This window comes from Nymphaea colorata, chromosome 1, assembly GCF_008831285.2.
Source record: "Nymphaea colorata isolate Beijing-Zhang1983 chromosome 1, ASM883128v2, whole genome shotgun sequence".
Taxonomy (NCBI): Eukaryota; Viridiplantae; Streptophyta; class Magnoliopsida; order Nymphaeales; family Nymphaeaceae; genus Nymphaea; species Nymphaea colorata.
The window spans coordinates 15,169,017-15,189,916 of NC_045138.2; the positions used below are offsets into that span (position 1 = coordinate 15,169,017).

The 20,900-nt window shown below is 42.0% G+C and overlaps 2 protein-coding genes across 2 annotated transcripts; one reads left to right on the forward strand and one right to left on the reverse strand.

Annotated features, from left to right (window-relative positions):
• Positions 1–424: 424 nt before the first annotated feature.
• Positions 425–4,767, reverse strand: LOC116252774 (nudix hydrolase 26, chloroplastic-like). The gene is made up of 6 exons (XM_031627303.2): positions 4,478–4,767; positions 4,039–4,089; positions 3,062–3,154; positions 2,355–2,449; positions 1,393–1,507; positions 425–791 (listed from the first exon to the last, which is right to left on the reverse strand). The coding sequence occupies exons 1-6, from the start codon at positions 4,718–4,720 to the stop codon at positions 705–707; spliced, it is 684 nt and encodes a 227-aa protein (XP_031483163.1). The 5' UTR covers positions 4,721–4,767; the 3' UTR covers positions 425–704.
• A 3,772-nt stretch (positions 4,768–8,539) lies between these two features.
• Positions 8,540–10,451, forward strand: LOC116267597 (uncharacterized). Its single transcript, XM_031649429.2, has 4 exons — positions 8,540–8,854; positions 9,104–9,253; positions 9,350–9,503; positions 9,944–10,451. The coding sequence occupies exons 1-4, from the start codon at positions 8,603–8,605 to the stop codon at positions 10,114–10,116; spliced, it is 729 nt and encodes a 242-aa protein (XP_031505289.1). The 5' UTR covers positions 8,540–8,602; the 3' UTR covers positions 10,117–10,451.
• The last annotated feature ends 10,449 nt before the right edge of the window (positions 10,452–20,900 follow it).

Here is a 20,900-nt window from a genome sequence, read left to right on the forward strand (position 1 = left end):
CCACATGAAAGAGATTCCGATTGACCTTGGGTTAAAGATGCTCAATTTCATTCATGTAAGCTTAACTTTTTATACATAAAGTGTACCAAACAATAATCCCAATATAATCTTATCCCATGAGCTATTTGAAACAAAATACTTTTTCTTGATAGATTTCAGAGGTACAGAATTCCAATAAGGCACTCTACTTGTAGTATCAAACTCCAGAACACAACTTTTTCCCCTTTGATTCTTGCTTTTTGTTGTTGGCAGCCAATTTCTTTCATTTTATGGATCTTTATGATATGTCTCGAATCTGCCTCCAAAAAACAAAAATGCAGGTCTAGTTTCAAAATTAAGGAATTTTTGGAGATCTTGGCAGAAAACTTTCCAATTCAGCTTCCAGCATTTCCTGTTGCGTGTATATAAAAATAAGATCGCTTAATGTGAAGAATTTCATGACATTTTAATCTCATAAATCATTCGTTACAGACCCTTTATGGCAATCGTGCAAAAGCCAAAATCAAGGCCGTGCAACCAACATCCTTCTGTTAATAATCATTCATCCACTAATCCAAGCTGTGTTGATGGAAGAAAGTCCAACAATGATAAACTGACCTTCCGGTACAACCAAGCAGCGAACGCCAGGAGAGTGAAAAGACTCCGCATCGACACTCGCCAGCACGTTGTGGCATATAAATCACGAACCTGATCATTGCGACATCCTATAACGCCATATTGGCATCGAACTGGATATGTGGTGCGAAAAACCTTAGAACTTCTTCATAGACAGGCTTCTTGAATCTCACTGCCTGCTCAAGAAGTTCACAGTTCTCATGTCAAGATTGGAATAGTTCCCTAACTCACCTGACAACCAACATGAAGCCGGCATACTTCAGCTCTAGTTCCGTTTCATCGGTGTATATTAGCCCGAATCAGCTGATGATACCCACTGTCTCAGCCTTCCCCACAACGAGGTCCAATGCAACCGTGCAAAGGCCTCTCAAGTATTGGAGGATATGGGGCCAATGGAGACCATATGGCTTCTATGGTCCAACCCGGCCCGGTAACAGCTGATAGCTATAGTAAGAAATATTTATTTCTTATCTAAAAAATGCCCAACAAGCCAATGCGTGCCGATCCAGTGATGGCTGACGTATCGGTGAGGTTTACGACAGTAAATGAAAACCTCATTCAGTCCCTTCGCTGCATTGGACACGTTTATTTCGTCCAGGCGACGAGGTAAACCATCCAATGCTTGGACGCATCGAGGTCGTAACTGGAAAGTACGAGCCTGTCCCAGGAGTCCCTCGATGTAAGAGATCAGGCACCCCTCCCTTGCCTAGCACGAAGGCAAGGGACCTATCATATCCGGCAAATCGGCCTAGTAAAGAAAAAGGAATTTGTACCCACCCGATCGATGATTTCCTGCGGTGGCAGCCAAGACCACTCACCAAACTCTGCAGCTTCAGTCCCATCACCCGCGAGATTGATTTCTTCATCTTTTCCAGTGAATCTCAGAAGGAACCTGTACATGTTTTAAAACATTCGTGGAATTTTTTGCAGATATAGATGCAACGGATATGAAAACTATATTTAGATAACAAGAGCATATGCATTTCGCTACCGCATATGAATAAGCAAACATATTTAAGCAGGGTCTAATGTTGGAAGGAAACGCGTCATGGAAGCAAGTTGTGGAGACAACATGGGGACACATACAGCTCATAGGACGGTTGCAACGTAGTTGTAAAGCAACAAACAACTGAGTTTGGTCGACAAGGTTTCATCACTAAAGCCAAGTTATTAGCAAATATCAGACAGTTGCAAATCATGGTATCAGAGATCTCCTTTGTAAGGTAATGAGTCATGACATATCACATTCTAAATTGGAAGTTTTAAGTTTATTACTTCGAAAATGGAAAAATACACAAACTAAATAAAAACGAGCAAACGGAAAAAAATGCTAAAAATTATGAGAAGAGATCATTTACAAAAGATAAGTTGGAGTTTATCCCAGGTTAACATGGTTTTATTATTTTGTGATCTACCTTTAGTTCGGTACCTCAACAAGTTCCTGATCCATAGGCATTCGATGGTGTAACATTATTCTCATCAGATCACTTGGAACTTTTGAGGTTCCTTATCAGACTAAGAAGCAAGCAGGGTGAGGATCGGCCCAATTTCCATGTGTAGTACGTAGAAAAGCAAAGGAAGCTGCAGAATCTAGGCTATTACCAACAAAGAGGACGTGCATAAGAAAGAAGGAAGAACATTACCAAATGCTCACGACAGCCCGTGAAAAATTTTGGGAATAAGTAATAACGAACAGGTGCAACACTGATGTGTAATAATAATAAAAGTCGAAAGCTTACCACTTCTGTGCTTGACCCTTCCAGTTTGTGCCCCATAAGTTATTGACCTTTTCTTTCACTTCAGGAGGGAAATCATAAGTTAACCAATAAGGAACCTACACAATTTAACCAATAAGAGACCTGCTGTGTCAGTTTGGGATCTTGCGGGGAGAAATTCATGTAACTGCCCACCAGGAATCTTAATGCAATCTTATATGGCCAGGTCAAGCCCCTCCAAAATAGGTCAACCAGATTTATGTTGACAAAGCTTTTCACTTGCACTGAAGCAGCGGCAGAAGTCAGTTAACAAGACACTTCTTCTCCAAATGTCGGGAACCATTGTTTGAGTAGAGAACAAGGCAATTAAGACAAAGTATTCACATTTCTAACTTTTTGGATGAAAAGAGGATGCCGTTTATGGTCGAACACCAGATTTTGAAAAGAGGTTCTCCATTTACATTATAAAAAAACTTACATAATGATATCGCTAATGCATGAGTCCAAGCTTCACTCAAGAAGCTAAATCAGAACTGCAGGGACCCAAGCAAGACTTTTGGTTAATCGAGCTTGGGTGGAAGAACCTGAATTCAGGCTCAGATTGGCTTGTCTTGCACAGTGCAAAAGATACACTCTGACCACCAAAAGAATTCTTCTTCATAGCATCTGTCGTGGCTAACAGAGAAAAAGAGAGAGAGAGAGAGAGAGAGAAATTACACACAGAGTGTTACCTCTGCAAGAACTTCAGCAGAAACAACGCCTGTTTCTTCTCTCAGCTCTCTTACAGCAGCAGTTACGGGATCCTCATCATTGTCAATACCACCCTGTATAAGAGACAAAATCGTATGTATTGTTGGCAACTCATAACCTCCACAAAATTAACACTCGAAGTGGTTGGCGCATATCCTAGCAACAAGTACCAATTTAATTAGAAATTCAACCATTAGTTCAAATGCATCTCAATTGGGAATGGTTTTCAAACTCAAAATTGCTATAAGCATAAACCATGTCGTCCAATTACAACAGTGGATGCAACAAGTCAACCCAAAGCAAACTCTGTCCTGATTTGCAGTTTCAGTAGATCCCTGCCATTATTCTACTTACAAACGTCCCCCAAGTTCCACCAACAATCAATGCTGCAGTATTCAGCGTCTCTGGCTAAGATACTGGTGTTCCCAATCAAAACTAGTTCAAGTATCCTGAAGAATCCGAACATTCTGAACACCAACCTTTTGAAGGGAGTTACAAGATACCAAATCCCATATTCGAATGCACTCAGATATTTTATCTTGCATTTAACAGATCTTCATCGCATTTGATGATTTTACCAGGGTTCGAGCCAAATGAATATCAAACCAAACCAGTGACTTTACATGCCTAAATGAAGCCAGCTACCCCAAGGCTCAGTCATGAGATGAGCAGCCATTTTCCGTGCACAAGGGAACACAATAATGCACACAAATCAAAGACCAACCATCCTCGAGAGTGCAACAGTTCATCAACGTGAGTTTTTTGCAACTAACAAGTTCTACACTTAAAGCAAGCATCTCCAAGTCTTCAACAAACAACACTACAACCAGAAACGATATGTACATAGACAGATAAAAGACCTTTTCCATTGAATAACAAATTATGAATGACGATTTTGCTTTTCCTATCAATATGATCATGACAATTAAGCCCAAAAAAGAAGAAACGATTTTATTACCTGAGGCATCTGCCATGCATCGGGAACGTCTAGCCTTGATGCTGCAAAGATCTGTGTTCACCAAACCACCAATTACAACAATCGATCACATCAGTCTGCATAATCTAGCACCTCAGACACTAAGTATTTGACATACGCGAATTCTCGAAACAATGCGGCATTTCAAATTTCAAACAAAGAAAAATCAACATACACGATACAAGTCAATAAGAAACTTAATCGCTATAAAGAACCGGAAAGTCATAGAAATTGGGGAGGGAAAACACAGCCGGAAACAGAGCTTCCTCGCATTAAGCATTAGAAGAAAAAAAAACCTAGATACCGACATTCTCTCTTCGATCGAATCGAGCAAGATATTTAAGCACAAAAAAAGAGTAAAATTTATCGACCGCGTAAATGCCCTAAACGTCTGGTAGAGGAAGGAGGGAAAATTTCTCGCCTTGTTGGAAGGATTAACGAGGCAGATCCCCACGTTCTTGCGGTAGCCATCGGGCGGGGTCTCCATGGACGACAAGGACGAAGCGGAGGCTGCTCGAGGTCTCAGCCGAGGGACAGGAGACGCAAAAGCGGCAGGTTTCGAGGGCAGAAGCGTCGGGCGGGAGGCGTTCCTGCCAACCGCGGGAAAATGACGCAGAGGGGCGGAGCCGTTGGAAGAAGGGAGGCGCAACAAGAGCGCGGCCATAATATTCTTCCCTCCTTGCTTCCCGCTTCCGCCCTTCTCATTTTGCCCCCCCCCCTCAACTCTCAAGGCGTCTGTTAGAACCAAATTACGAAACAGCCATCCGCCATCCGCCACGCTCTCGTGCTCGGCCAGCGGATATCGTTATCCCCATTTTCGCATATCAACACACATAATGTGCTTTAAATACGAATAGAAGTCAAACCTGTTCAAGTTATTAAAGATATTCCCAAACCTCTCGGATAAAATTTTACTGGAGCAAATGTCGCTTCTAAATCCTTATCCGAATCCGTCAGTTTATATCCTATCCTCATAATCGTATTATTGATACGATATGCTGATCCAGATCCAGAATTATCGCTAGGTCGAAGAAATATAATTGGTTTTGACCGGATGCTCGTATTAAATAAGTCCAGGTCGGATCTCAATATATCCGTGGAATCGGATATCGGACTACACCCGGTCCATGTCCAGGCTGCAACTTCCAGTCTTCGACTGCTGGTGGACTGTCCGTGTCTCCCTCCAAATTCATGATTCATATTGTTTTATTTGGTACATTTTGGTAATTGAGACATCGACCTTCCTTCTTCCGCAAGTCCTCTTGCTTTACGTCCTCACGATAACCGCCTCATTATGTAATATCCCGAAAATACCCCCACCGCCATCATCCCCTTCTAAAAGAAAGGGAGCCTCCCGCGAGTCCGTGCGGCCTTTCTCTGCCGACGATGGCAGCTGTTGCTGTCCTTCGAGGCACCAGCCTTAGTTCTACGAGTAGCTCCGATTCCGATCTCTTTTTCCAGAAATCCAACCGCCGGGAGATGACGACTCCGCAGGAGACGCCTTACCCAGTCGTCGTCTTCGACGGGGAGCAGCACGTCGACGCCGGGCACGTCGGGATCCACTCCGGAACGCAATTCAAGGCCCTGCAGGTGGCCCTGAGCCGGAAGACCGGTGTTAATCCTAAGCAGATCTCGGCCGCGCTCGTTTGCCGAAGAGGCTCGAAGTCGTCGGAGAAGCGCCGCCAGAAAAAACTCCCGATCAATGAGAACACAAACTTCGCGGGGATCGTCGCGCATCACAACCCCCGGACGGAGAAAGACTGCTTCCTCCTCGTCACCACCAGAAAATCCCGGCGTGGCCGGGAGCGCCGCTCGAGGAGCCGCCGGAGCGTTGTCGACGACTACGGTTCCGGGTCGTCTCGAGACGACCTATCGCCACCCGCGAAATCTTCTTCCGCGCCTCCGGCAGTGCAGGAAAAAGCACTCCCCCGCCGCGATCCACCTTCGACGCCTACCGCGGGAATACTCGATCCCTATTCCGTCCGGATCTACCCGCCGGCGATGAACGGAATAGTCGGTACGATGCACGACAACAGCATGGTGGTTGGGCCCTTCGCGATGCGGAATCTTCCGGCGTACGTCTTCGAGTACGCATACCCGTATGCTTACACTGCATACGCGATAAGTGCAAGGCGCGCTCGGGTCACGATGTGCGAGACGTGCTCTGAGGCAGCGGATGGGCGGGAGGTGGCGTTCCATCCCTGCGTCCATGACGAAGTCCTTGAGGTGTGGCACCGCTCGTCGCCGGCCGGACCGATCCAGCGACCGTCGAAACCCGGCCGCATCGAGGCGGCGGCATAACCGGCTTGCTTGCCGCTACGACTCCCCTCCCTCTTGCGGACCGACCGCTCATCGGTGTTGAACTTAGGCTTTTCCTGGATTGTCCAGAAATTTTGGGAGTCAGGATTTTCTCGGATTTGTTGTAGAGGGAAAGGGAGCAAAAGGGGGAGGAATACGAATTCGTGGAATGGTAGTTTGATTCCTTTTTTTCTTTTATTTATACCGTAGTATAAGGTTAAACCTGTTTTATACAGACCCAAGCCCTTGGTGTGTGACGTAAGGAACCGAAAGAGGTTCGACCCTCAGACTTGGATTTTTTTTTTTCCTGCTCCTGTTTGATAATGATATGTGTGAGATTTTTTTGAATGAGACACGAGACGCCGAGATATGGCTGGAATGGGAATGTGAGAATGAAGTTTTCTGTTTGGAGCAGCCAAGTTTGTGTTCTTCTGTTTTTGCTTTTCGCCTTTTCCGTTGGTGGTTGCTTGTTCTTGGGTATAAAACTCTGGATCTAAGGATTTTTTTTAACTAAAATTGGATTTGATTCATTGATGCCAGACTCTATCCGCTGTTAGTTCAACTTGAACCTAAGCCTACCGATAAGCTTATGTGATCACTCAGCGCGGTGGCCTAAAGGTGGTTGTTGATCTCAATCCTAATCTGAAAGTAGGTGCGGTGCGGCTTATTTTCGTGGCGGATTAAATTGACCTTTATGTTGGCGACTAAAATAATGGATGAGGCAGATCTTCATATTTTGTGGGTAGACTGGTTGATATCTCCCCAGCTCTCACTAGCAGATCTCTTCTGTGGGATTCGACAACTTGTTCAGCACGACGAATATCCCACAGATTTCAATTTCCTTTCCTAAAAACCATCTTGGTCTGTTGGTCCCTAGAAGAAAGGACGCACACGATGATTAGCTTCTAAGCTATGATTAAGTTGATTAATCTCCGCATTCCTGTGGCATTATCAATCATATGCAACTCATATCCACAAATGGGCAGCAATTTTGATCTTCCTTTTTGTTTTTCTCCGTCTCCTTATTGATCTGTGGAAGAATCCTTAGAGGCGCTATCAAGTAAAACCCTCATTAAAAAAACATAATGATAGAAACACTTGTCGCGAGAGGTTGACGCTTCGAGGTCTAAAAAGCACCGCCAGTGCCAGTAGGAGACGAGGGAGAAAGGAATAAAAAGGAACGGATGCACCAAGTTCCGAGGGGAAACCAAAACCATGACCGAACCCCTTTCCGGGAGTATACGGGTTTGACTGGTCGTCCCCGATGCTGGACCTAACCGCCAAGAACTACAAGACGAGGAGGGACCCGATAACCAAGGAGGTTATAAGTGGGACCCGGTCTAAGATCCGATCCTTCAAAATTCCCATGAAGTGCTCATGATTTCCTTGAATAATTTGATTCGGATTAGTGTCGAGCTTATATCTTGTACCCGACCCGACCCGGATCGACCTGACAACTTGTGCCTGCCGGTGTCTGGGGAGCCGTCGGCGACCGGCCAAAATTTCGGACGGCGCCGTCGCGTCTTCGGTTGCCAGGCCCCTCCATTTTCTGTCGCTTTTCCCGGAGCACGTTCCCGCGAGAAAGCATTCGAGCGGCACGCCGGCGTAACCGTAGCCTATCGTGGCCCAACGGCCAATGCGGGAAACTCGGCGCGCTTTTATCACCTGGCTCGGCTCGGCTCGGCTCGGCTCGGCTCGCCTCAAATTAGTCAGCTACATTGAGCCGGTTTAGCTGAGCCGGGAAGAAGGTCAGGTTGGTCACGTGACTCAGATTCAATGGTCACATCATGTCATCCCCCAACGCCTGTCTCTCTTTCTCTCTCTAGATTTACGAACGCACCAAAAAAGTTGGCCTGGCTCGCCCTGTCCCCTCTTTCATTAAGTAAGAGAGAGAAAGAGAAAGCGAATGACTTCATCGGTTCCTGTTTTCGGTTTCTAAGATCCAACCCGTTTCCCTCCTCGCGACCGCGTCTTCCACTTCAAGAATAAGGCTACCTAATTTCGTTCCCTTGGATGTCGAGCATTTCTGCGTCACTTTATAATCTGCTCTTAGTTGGCGGTTTGCCGATGGCGGGGCTTGATCGTGGGATTGATCGGAGGTTACCTTAAGACCTAAAAGGAGACGGAGTTTCCTCGGTTATGGCGCTCGCGTTATCCGTATGATAAAAGAGAGGACGCGCCCTTAAATTTCCCTCCAAACCCTACTTTGGTTCTCTCTCTTTGTTCTTCTGGTTTGTGGGGTCTGGGAATGGCGGAGTTTCCTCCGAACGTGGAGGATGGGGAGCTTTGGCTTCCGTCCGACGTGTTTCCGGACGAGATCTACCGTCCGAGTCGACGGACAACTGCCAAATTGGAGCAGGAGCTCTCCCCGTGCGAACTTACGTCCTCCATGGAGGAGCTTGCCCACCAGCTTGCGTTTGCCATTCTCGACGATGCTCACCACCACCAACAGCACATCCATGTTCCCGACCCCGTTCCCCACCTCGCTCCCTTCTCTCAGGTGTGCGTCTCCATCTCACACACACTCTCTCTCTCTCATCCGTGTTCTCCAGGATGTTCTCTTAGTTATGTTTCTTGTTAAACTTCAAGGTGTTGAAATGTTTTTCTCTCTCTCTCTCAGGTTGCCTTTGTTGTTAAGCTACCTAACCTCTCTTTATGTCTCTCTGTTCCAACTGTTTATTTTCTGTTTCTCTCTGCTCTGATGTTTGGTTTGACTCTTAACTCTCTCTCTCTCTCTCTCTCGGTTTAGGAGAAACCTCAAAGGGGCCTTCAGGGACATACGCGCCTCGGTTATTCCGGCTTTCAGGTGTGGGATTTGGGCAAGAAACCGCTTCAGGAAAGCGTCTCGAAGCCGGTCCTGAGTTCTGCTCAGCTTCTCGTCAAGCCGGCTCATAACCAGGTAGAAAATGTGGTCTCATCATTGCCTGTACATCCTTCGGTTGGCCATCTCTGTCTCTCTGTTTTGATTTGAGCCGGTCCTGTCTATGGTGTACAGGGCGTAGCGCTGGGTAGGTCCCGGAGCCAAAGCCGTGGGCTGCCCTTCCGAGTGGTGGGTTCGGGTGCGAGCGGCTTCATCAGGGAATCAGGCGGAACGGGCGTCTTCCTCCCTCGCGTCGCCCACTCCGACGCCGGCACTAAACGAAAGCCCTGTAGGTTCCGTTGTCTGCAATAATTCTTTCCGTAGTACGCTTTTTCTTATTTCCTTTCTGTCAAGGGGGTAAATATCTTTTACCCTTGTTACTTGATTTTCAAGTAATGGTCAAAATATCTTCATTGATTATAATATGTTTTGAAGCTTATTATCTTGTTTTAAGTCATTAATTCAAAGATTTGATTGATTTTAATGTTAGTTTGGTTCGTTCTTCTGAATGGAAGTTCTAGTTTTGTAAAATAGCATTTAGTGTGTTGGTCGCTTTCTCTGTTGAACCTGTAAAAGGTTGCTCGTATCATATATTTCTTTTATTATTCTGTGTATATCTTCGTCACTCTGTGATTCTGTGAACATGCTTTTTTCACGAGTCATGGGTCCCAAATTGCCAGAACTGTATTTGACTCATTCTGTTCTTTCCCCTTTCCGGGTATTTATCAGGCCTGAGGACTACGGAGGAGCAGCCTTCCGCAAGAAATGCAGGTGGTGGTGGAGGACGAGATTGGAGGCAACTTGGTGGCGATGTTAACTCCATCCAGAGTTCTCGCAGATACCAACACCACCTTCACCACCACCCTTCTGATATCGCTCTTCCCTCTGAATGGACCTACTGACTTCTTCTGCTCTGCTCTGCTTTGCTTTACTCCTCTGTAAAAGCATAATGTGGTTCCTTTTCACACCTTTTTTTCCCTCTTTTTTTTGGGGTTTCCATGAATAAGCTAGTGTTCGAGTGATGGGAAGTGGAGAAAAGAAGGAGAAAAGAACAGAGGCATTAACGGGAAATAATGTAATTGATGTTTTAGTTGTACGGCTGTAGAAAAAAGCACGAAGAAAAAGTAGTCTAAACTTTGTAATAGGTCCGAAGCTCCTCCCCTCTACCTGTCATCTCTCTGTGTAGTGCTGTACTACTGTAAATATAATAAATGGTTTATTGCTTTCTTGGCCTTCATTTATAGCAGTTTGATTGTTTTTTGTGGTAAAAGATTCACGAGAGGAATGCTGTGTGGGTTGCGGACTGGGGATGGTTCGTATCCGTTCGGACTTTTTCCTTTTCTGAGAAAGAATTCATAGCGGGTGGGTGACTTCATTTTGGGTTCTCACTTGTTTCTTCCATTTGTGCTTATGGGTTTGCTTCTGGTTAATGGAAATGGTTCAGGTGGAGTAAGAATGTAAGATTGGTGGGTGGTTCATTTTCGGATTCTTCTTCTGGGGATTGGTTTCTGCCCGAGTTTCCCTCTTCAATACTAAGGGGTTGAATTTTAAGTCGAGTAACCCTCTTGGTCTTTGAACTTGGAAGGTGTTCAACATGAACGTCTGGTCATGCCAGAGACTCGTAAGAGGGCCCTCTGATTCAATATAAGTTCATAAAAGCTTCGCTTAATTGCTTGCATTGTGTATTAGATACCTTATAACTCAGCGTGAAACTTTTGACGATAATGAGTTTTTTGTTATTTTTTCAAAAGCTAACCTGTTACGAGGTAAAAGCTTATTGCTATTCCTAAGTTATTTGCTTTTAAAATCTTTTATGTGGTTTTTGATGAACAAGAATGTGAGAAACCTTCAAGGGCTAAAGCACTTGATAGGCCCAATCTAGTAGACAAAAACTCCTGCAGGGGGTTTGGCTATGGCATAGTAAGAACTCTGAGGCAAGTCACTTACTCTTTTTAGGTCTTCATTTCACGAGATGATATTTTTTTATTTGTGGTGGTCATGTCTCTTGACCGCATTATATAAATGGAACAAACTCTGTGGGGATCCAATGAAGAAATAATGGGTGACCAATTATATAAACATATGAAGCAATAGGAAACTCTGTGGTGACCCAATGAAAAAAATAATGGGTGACCAATTATGTAAACAATGGTGAAGCAGTAGGAGTGCGTTACCAAGCATAGAAGCAGTAGGAGTGCGTTACAAACATTTTTTCCTATTTTCATGGTACCTTTTGAGCGCGTGATTATCTCGAAATTGGTAAATAAGCAGGTGGTGCTGCACTGAAATAATGTCAAGACTGAAATATTTATTATCAAGCCAACTATGTTTATATTCTCTGGGTGGGTGGAAGATTAATCAGGGTGAGTGCAGCCTCCCTTCATTTCCCTTGCCTTTAAGAGTATAGATGGTGAGCACATAGGACCCACCCCTTCACACCCGTTTATAGTTAAGGAACATAGCCCCTTCATGAGTCGAACCATTGACGCACTGTATAAGAGCGCCCCAAGGTTGCCTATATCGAGTCATGTTTCAGAATTTAATTTGATTAATGTGGTACTTCAACAATGTTTATTTAGAAAAAGTAAAAGAACAATTTATTGCCATTGTTTTGTTCATTTTCCAAACCTTGTTGGCTTCAGCCCTAAGGGGCTTACCATAGCAGGTTGGGCAGGCCGTAGATGACGCATTGTTGATTCGATTCCGGTGGATGCTATTCCCGTAGACTTACTACAAACAGTTATATTGCAATACTCTAATTGGTGGGTATATCATACCCCACCCAAGTCTCGACACAATCCAAGTCCATGAGGGCAGTGAGAGCTCTCAGCAACCTTTGTTGTTTCCAACAGTACTGATAAGCCACCAACTAGATGCTGCTGGTCCATGCAAGTATATAGTGTACTTAGACAAATTGCCATAAACTGATAAGCCTTTGCCTTGCCCTGGCTTGCGCTTGCCTTTTGAAATTTAATCCACCAACACCACACTGGTCGATGCACAATAGTACTGAAAACATCTCATCCGTTTGCACTGCAGATATCAATGTCATTTATTTGATTCATTCCTTTGGAGATCAGTGGCATATATATATTTCATGGACTTAGTGAAGAGTCGGCGCTTTGTGAGAGATGCTCGGGAAGAGCCTGGATTTGAGCCTGTGCATGCCTTTGAAGCAAACAACCCAACCTCCATTCTGATCTAAGTGTGAATGTCTTTGAATCTCATGAGCCGAAGGGTTCTGTGTTTGAGACTTGTGAGAGAACGTCACAAGAGGCTGAGTAAACTTATTGACGCCCACCACTTTCATCGTCTCCTGAGATAGTACTGGTAAGTGTTAGTTGTGCTATTATGTAAACTGATATAATGTTACAATATGAACCAATAGAACGTTACCATTTGTGTTTCTGTTACGAGATGGAAACTGATATTTACAACACTGGTGGTAATACTAAGAAAAAAAGTCATGTAAATTATGCATGAAAACTACATATTGGGTTTCAGTTTCCTTCCATTCCACTCTCTCAGTTCAAAGAGTAGATGCTAACTGCAGTTCATCTAACTCTTTGATTATATCACGGAAAAAAGACGGGGGCCATCTTGGAGATAAGCAATTAATAAAGCCATGTCTTTGATTTCATGTTCATCATATGGGCGTATAAGCCAAATCTGTCGGACCGTCACTGGCCTTTCTGAATTATGAAATCAAGCCATTTGGAGTTGGTTGAGAATTGACGAGGTTCAAAATTTTTTGTCCGATCAAATTTGGTTATGACTTTTGAAATCTGGATGTGGTTTCGACTTGAAAGACAAACCTTCACGAGATTCTCTCTTCCCAATGAAAGTAATTCTCATGAGAATCAGCAGTCATGAACTTCACCTTGTGGCTATGTCTACCACTTAATGACACTACGAATCATCCTTCACTTAGTTCTTAGTGCTCTCAAGTACAATGTGAGGCTTGGGAATGAAGCTAGATGTTAGAGAAAAAATGCTATATTGCATGATTTGTATTACTATAAGTTTGAGCAATCTTTCTGTACATTTCCTTTCATCAGAAAATATACATGTACAACGTTTTTTTTTTTTGGTCAATTTATAACTGATTCACTAGTTTCTGATTTTAAAAACACTGCCTCATAAGGGATTGTGGTTGAGGCTCACATAGGAGTTCACATTTCTAAGCGAAGACCGGCCGGCGATTAAGTAGTCTGATCTTTAGAAGGTTTCTCAAACTGAACCCACCTAACCCACATCTGAGTTCCTCGCCATTAATGGTGTGAAAACTTCAAGTCCACCTTGGGCCACTAATAAGTTTGCCTACCCATGAAGCCTTGATATCAGGGACCAAAGGGCGCCACTCACTCCTCTACAAACCTTGAACCTGGCCAAGGTGAACAACTCATGTTTGGGTCATACAGGTTCATAGGGGAGCAACCACAATCCATCTCCACGGCAAATAGATCCTGATCTGGATTTGAATGCGGTCTGCATGAGATTCAGATCACAATCTAAACTTATCTCCTGTTTGCTATATATGTATCTTGAGAGAAGAGAGATAAACTTTGCCTGTTGCTCTCTTTTCTCACCAAGTTTCAGTAAGTCATCATCTCCCGTCGCTGTTATATCTTGCATTTGGGTGTTGCTTGCTGTGCAGTTTCAGAGCACTTGTCCGGATTCAGTACATTTGTTCATGTGCCTTCAGAAGCTGCTCAGATCCAACAAGGCAGCCATCATGAATCTGCTGGTTGGGAGGGTGACAATGGAAAAGCCATCCCGGCCAGGTGGTGGCCAAGTTTGCCTCTACATGGGGATGTAAATGGATTAAACGGATCCGATCACCAACTGATTAAGGGGATGTGATCTTCAGATCATGAACTTGAACTCTAATTATGGATTTGGATATTAAAGTTTGGATCAAACCAGATTGGGATTTGAACTTAAACTCACAGGAAAACCAATTGGCAGCTGTCAATCATGCATTTGCAGCAATTCAGGAGGTCCCAATATTGTGATATTTCTGACACTGTTTAGCTTTTTATCTTTCAGAGAAAGTTCTGGCATGCCCAGTTTTGATGTTGGATGGAAATGGTATTGGGTAGACATTGGAACTCATATGGCAGTGGGCAGTGTAGATTCCCCAACTTCATATTGTCCCTTTGGATTTAGAGCACTGCCCACAAGAATTTGCTGCAATTCCACTGTTTTGACAGAGATGTTGGAGAAGGAAAGATGAGAAGATCTCGAATGGTAGACTGAATCGCCGAATTAAAGAGGCCATTTATTGTGCAGCAGTGTTGCATGTTGAAGTTGCAGCAGCTTCACATTTACTGCCCGTGTTCTCCATGCTCACAGGGATGGCGTTGTGCTCGCAAGCTAAAATGGCCATATGGAAGATTTTTCATGTGTGAAGCTGCAGCTTAGACGTACAGCGCCATTGCATAATAAATGGCCTCGAAATTGAAGAAAACCATATCGAGAAAAAACAAGGTTTCTGTAATTTTTTGAATTCCTTTTAATTCTTGAATTTCAGTGTTTTGATTTCTTTCATTTAACCGCCTAAATTATAACTTAAGCATGTTTTTTTTTCTGTTATAACATTGGAATTCATTAGCGCAGATGCAAAAGATAAATGAAGTAAATAAAAGAACATGATGAACAGTTTTTTTTTAAGATTAAGAGAACAAGAGTTGGTAAGCGCAATTCCTCTTGGAGATCTTGAAAATGGCAAGTACAACTAGCTGTACTTTGCGTTTGTCACATTAGATTACTTCCTGCCACTAAGAAAACCAGTTATCTTCAAAAGAAGGTTGGTGCAAAGGATGAGGCAGGATGGTAGGGGCCTGTCCCTATTTTAAATTTTTATAACCTCAACTTCATGCATGGTAAAAGGAAGCATTGATATGCATGTCGAAGCAATATTACGAATATCATTCTGAGACACCGAAAGCAGGTCTGGTACATTGAACCCCTTAGAACCATCTACGTGCCTTAATATTCTCAATTCAGAGAGAGAGAGTATTTTGATATCAAGGGGCAGATTTCCAAGTTTTTTGGATTTTGGCATCAATACAAGGTCGGTGGCCCAAAAGAATTGGCGTTTTCAATAACAACATACAAAGTAAGATTCGCCCCAATTGTAGAATGGAAATTCTGTGAACGCTCTCGCCTTCTAAAGGGTTAACAAAGACATGTTTCAATTTTTATAATGTTATTTCTACCACCTGAATTACATATGAAAAAAGTGGTTACATGAAAAGAGATTCATGGCTATGTATTTTCTTGTTATACCATAAAACCTTGAGCGTGTTTTCGCATAATTTTCAATATAAAACTAAGACCGTGATTCCAAAAGTGGCCAAAAAATTTGAAAATCTCAAGATTGGTATGTCCTATATTCACACGGGGAAAAGATCTTGAATTCTTGATGATATTGGCATATTGCTAGATCTTCCTCAGTCTTTGCTGACTATCAGTACCTGATATTATGTCAAATTATCGATATGTAAATCCATCCTTCCTTTGTTGCGATCGATAAAAATATTCCTCAGATTCACACTCTTAGGGCGACCCACTCTTTTGTCACTTTAACCATGGTTAGCAACTTACCATGAGTATTTTAATCACCAGAAAAGTTCATGTTACTCCTCTTTTCTAAGAGCGGCAAGTAAACACACATGAAATTGGATTTTACCGACATAATCAACAACAATGATATGCAAAAACTATGAGATGAGTTAAGAGACATTGCTGCCCACCCATGACTATACGTCCACTTAATTTTCTCTCTCTAAAAGTTTGCTTTGCCTTATGCAAGAGATGGACTGATCATATGCAACTATTCATTACTAAAAAAATGATAGAGAAAACAAAAGTGCTGACCACTAGCTAGCAACTCCTACATTATTGAAACTTTGCTCAATGAAAGAAGGGGAGAAAGCGACTTATTTTCCATTGAAAAAGAAATCCAAGAACCAGCTGATCTGCCGTTTCTAGCGAGCACGAGGAGTTTTTCATTCCACCGCCCTGAACAAGAACCGGTGATCGGCTCTTATAAGATCATTGGTACAAGTGACACATGATCATCATAATAAAACTCAATCTAAAAGCTCGATTGAATTTAAGAAGAATAAAACTCTTTTTAGAAGAATAAAACTACAACTTTTCCTATTTTACTTATTGACATTAACAAACATTCACTACATCCAAAGAAAGTATGTACAAGAACTTCGAATTTCATCTTTTCTTCTAACATGGTAACCTGCCACTCATTGCCAATTACGCAGAGCAGAGCGCATCCATGATCCATCGCCATCTAATTAGGGACCCAATATCGAGACAAGACGTGTTTTCCCACTTTTCTAGAATCATCATCAACCTTGAAAACGTAACAAATTTCATGAGCTCCAGCGAGTCCTGGTGCAGAAAGCACTACCAAACATTTTTAAATATGAGGATCATGAACACCTACCATCGAATGCTTGAGATATAAATATGAGGGGGAGAGTTCAGTTTAAATTGATGGGGAAACCCGTTCCTTACGGTATGGAATCAAACATTTTTTTAGTATCAAGCATGCCAACTGCATCAATGTGGACATGGAGGTCAAAGTGGTTGGCGTGGTGGGAGCGGTTCTGGCCCCTCTTGCCAGGTTCTTAAATTCAGCTGTTTGTTTGAATAACGGTCCCACGTAACACTAAATTCAAATAGACATCGCATTTGAAATATGAGGCTATCAAGCACACAAATTTCAAATCCAAATAGCATTTAAGATCCGAGACTATGAAATACACTTTATATAAGAAAGAAAAAAGGAACCCTCTTTAGATAAAATTTCATTTCACATTCTCTTTTAAGGGCAGTGACTAATTTTACCTTCAAAGTTCAAAAACTATCCTACCGGAACTTATCCACCTAGGTGCTTATATATCAGTCGAGCTTTGGAAAAATGAGATTAATTTAACCAAATAGGAGAGCCACGAGTATCACTTTGGAAAATTTTCACGAAAAAAAGTACTGCAGAAATGTCGTCACATGTTCAAATAGCGAAACGGTAAACGACTAAGCTTGAAAAGTGAGTGACAGTAGGTTTGAGTTGGATCTGACGTTTGAGGTCAGGCCCTCCTTCTAATTCAACTTCAAGACGAGGATTCAGGCATGTATTTTGGATCTCAAATCTTCATTTTTATATAAGGACGAGATTTGATGTATGATTACTTTGTGGGCTCACGCAAAGAGAAATAAAAATCAACCATGAATATGAAATCCTGCAGTGAAATCTATGGTTCATCAAACTAAGGATTTTATGCCAAACGTAAGATCCACACTTAAAATTATTATTTTGCATTTTTGTATTGAAGGTCGGATTTAAGATCGGGGGCTAGTCATATTGTCAACACATCATCTTAAAATATTTGAAATTAGAAAAGACTGTGTGTTTTTCATTTGGCACAGGCTTTGTTTGCACTTTATAGAGCGTTTGATAGGAAGGACGAGTGTGTTCTTGTTTTAGGGAACATAAGATGATTATAAATGTTCCCATACGCTTGGCAAAATGAGACAATATGGCGCTCTTAAAGTATTTCTTGTAGGAACACATGTTCCAATAACTCAGTGTCCTTCCTATCAAACGGTCTCTTTTAAGTTTCTTTGTAGTGCATTCCGGATTTAAAGCACAACTGCCAGCGTTCGATGAAGGTTTATCTGACGGGTGGCGTCAGTAAGTAGTCCGGTTCTTACCAGGTCCCTAATTCTAAAGAAGAAAAAAGAAAGAAAAATTTTTTGCACATGAATATTTCAAAACTAGAAGGCCGATTTTCTTATGCAAATGAAATTTTCTCACCGTACGTCTCCATCAACCTTCGTTCCCGTGGCAGATAAGTTTGTTCTCTTTCTAATTATGTCACATGCATCTGCCATTTAGGTCCAATGTTAGGGAAACATGAGACCAACATCCAGACACATCACGTGAAACATTTACTATATTATATATATATATATATGTGTGTGTGTGTGTGTGTATCTTGTTCTCACGAGTAATAGAAGAAAAAAGAGGGGTTGATTACAAAATTTCTGCTCTGATATCTTAAGGGAGTGTTTGATTATTCCAGATTTGAAATCCACATATCTCAAGTTTTACTTTTTTTTTCATTGAGAAAAGGTCGAATTTAAGTTAAGAAGGGAGATGACCTAACCTTACCTTAAATCCATGGTTTTTAAATCCTGATGATTTCGAATCCAAGGCTGTCAAATGCCCTCTAATTCTCACAAGTCAAAAACTCATCAATTCCCTGTTTGCATCTGTGACTTTCCTCGTGGGATGGGAGATGTTAGAAGATGATGAGCTGGAAGGAAAATGTTCTTCCTTTGTAGGCAGCAACCGAAATAAACACAAAAGGCCGAAGGCCAGAATAATTTAAGATGGTCGTTGTGGGGACTCTGATTTGCTCACCTACTTAACTTTTTCCAATTCAAACCCGAAAATTATATCTCATCTAACTTTCTAATGTGGCCAAATATCAGTATGGCAGCGAATCAATTATAAAATGATACAGAGCACCAGGCTGTAGGCTATAACTAATCAAGATTAAATCATTTTTAAAAAAATTTAGATATTAATTTAAAGTTTTAGAAAATAAGAAAAATTCCAAAAATTTCATCAACGTGTCACCTCTCAATAGAATAATATGAATAATACAAGCTAATTTTCACTGTGCTTCTCCATCTTGATAGAGGTTGCAGATGTCATTAGACTTTATTTTATTCATGACAATCAGGATACCAATAATGGAGATTTATTTATTGAATACAATACCTAATTTTGATAGAAACACCTTTGTGTAAGCAAAAGATTGGAGAAACCTTTTGCATGGCCCAATCCCCCATCTATTGATTAGTGAAACATGACTCCTCTACCAACCATTAATGTGAACAACTGTACCAGAGCAGCATCTTTCTTGGCAACCCAAATCCAGAAGGAAGCCAACAACAATTTATGTTCCATGTTGCTTATTAAATGCCTTAACATCATTTCAGAACAAGCAAATATATACAAGTAGAAAATCCCAATTTGGCTTGAGTAACAGAAAAGATTCTCTGGAAATCCTTTAAGATCCAGAAAATTACTGTAGTTGAACTATTTTAAGAACCTCATAACAAAGCGAATACATCAAAAAGCTCTACTTGACTGTAGATCTTTAGGTCTGATATGTGATCCTTGATCTCGAAAATTTTCAGACTTTGAGATTCAGAAATTCATGGCAACAAGATCTTCCTTCCTTGATATTAGCTCACACTTTTTGACAAATATTGGAACGTAGATCTTAGATCTGATATGCAATATCTTGATTTCAGGGACAAGTTTCTTGTCAAAGCAGTAAAGCTGTGTCAAATTGTTTTCATCAATCTAAGTGTCACGAGCTTAAGTCTACTTGGCCCGCGCGGCGTCGAAGGGTTACCAAGCCTTCAGCCAGCCTTGAGACGAGGAGTACTAGGCACTCGGTACACTATCATCTAGGATTATCTCACAGTAGGTCATCGGCAAGCCATACCCATGAGGCGTTGTTAGAACATCGTCATTCCTCTAACTGTCTATCTACTTTCATGTGAAATCTGGGTGGAAGTAGACTTCCCTTGAGATGAAGTCTCTACTCTACCCAAAGCCAGTTGTCAACTAAGTCTTTAGACTTGGATGTAGTTTCTTTGAATTTTTTTTTTAAAAAAAAAAACTTACCAAAACTGCACTCAAACTAGGACCCAGCAGCAAGTAGGTCAGACCTAACCGGGTTTAACCAACGGTTGGCTGGGAAAAGAAGGAAAGAAAAGGACAAAGCTGGCCTGGTCAGTGCCTAGTGAAGAATGGTTTAGTTTAGGTCAGAGTTCAAATTTTAAGGCGATTAAAAAGGGTGGCACATGGGGACAGGGGTGCCCTAGAATGTGGCTCATGAGTGAGGAGCACATGGACGCTCTGGTTGTATGTCCTCCTCCTCCTTGGTGCTATTATGGAGAGTGGCAGAAGCCTTCCCCCCTCTCACAAGGTGGGTCCCCAACCCACCATCCCCATGGCTCCAGTTACCTGACAATCGGATCCGGGTTTCATTTTATAGACAAATGAGATTCTTTACTGGATCAGAATAGTGATATCTATTTTATCAAGCCTTAATTATACTAAAATTGGGTTAAATCAACATAATTACGGGTGAAATGCATGATCAAAGAAATTGTTCGGTTTGGATTCGAAGCAAATTTTATGCTGTCCAACTCAAACTGAATCATTTGCATCTCAAATGGTTGATTCGATTTGTGGCTCATTTATATCATACTTATCGAGATAAGAAACGGATGTGAAGCGTGATATAAAAGCCCAATAGGAAAAATCAATGCTACAAGATGCTACTATATAGCAAGGAACAATATACTGCCCATGAAATGATACTATAGTCCAAAAAGCACACAAGGAAACAACAAAAGTGGAAGTAAAGTCACAATTTCAAATGAATTGAAACAACTATAGAAACTATGGATACAGTATTTATTGTTGCATAAATATCATAAGTGTTGTAAATATAAAACCATTAATACAAAAGATTTTGAATCACAATTAAAGTCAAAACAAAATAAGTAGAAACGTAAGGAAATAACTAAGAACGTGAGGTTTTTCATCACCCAATAATCCAACTACCCAAGT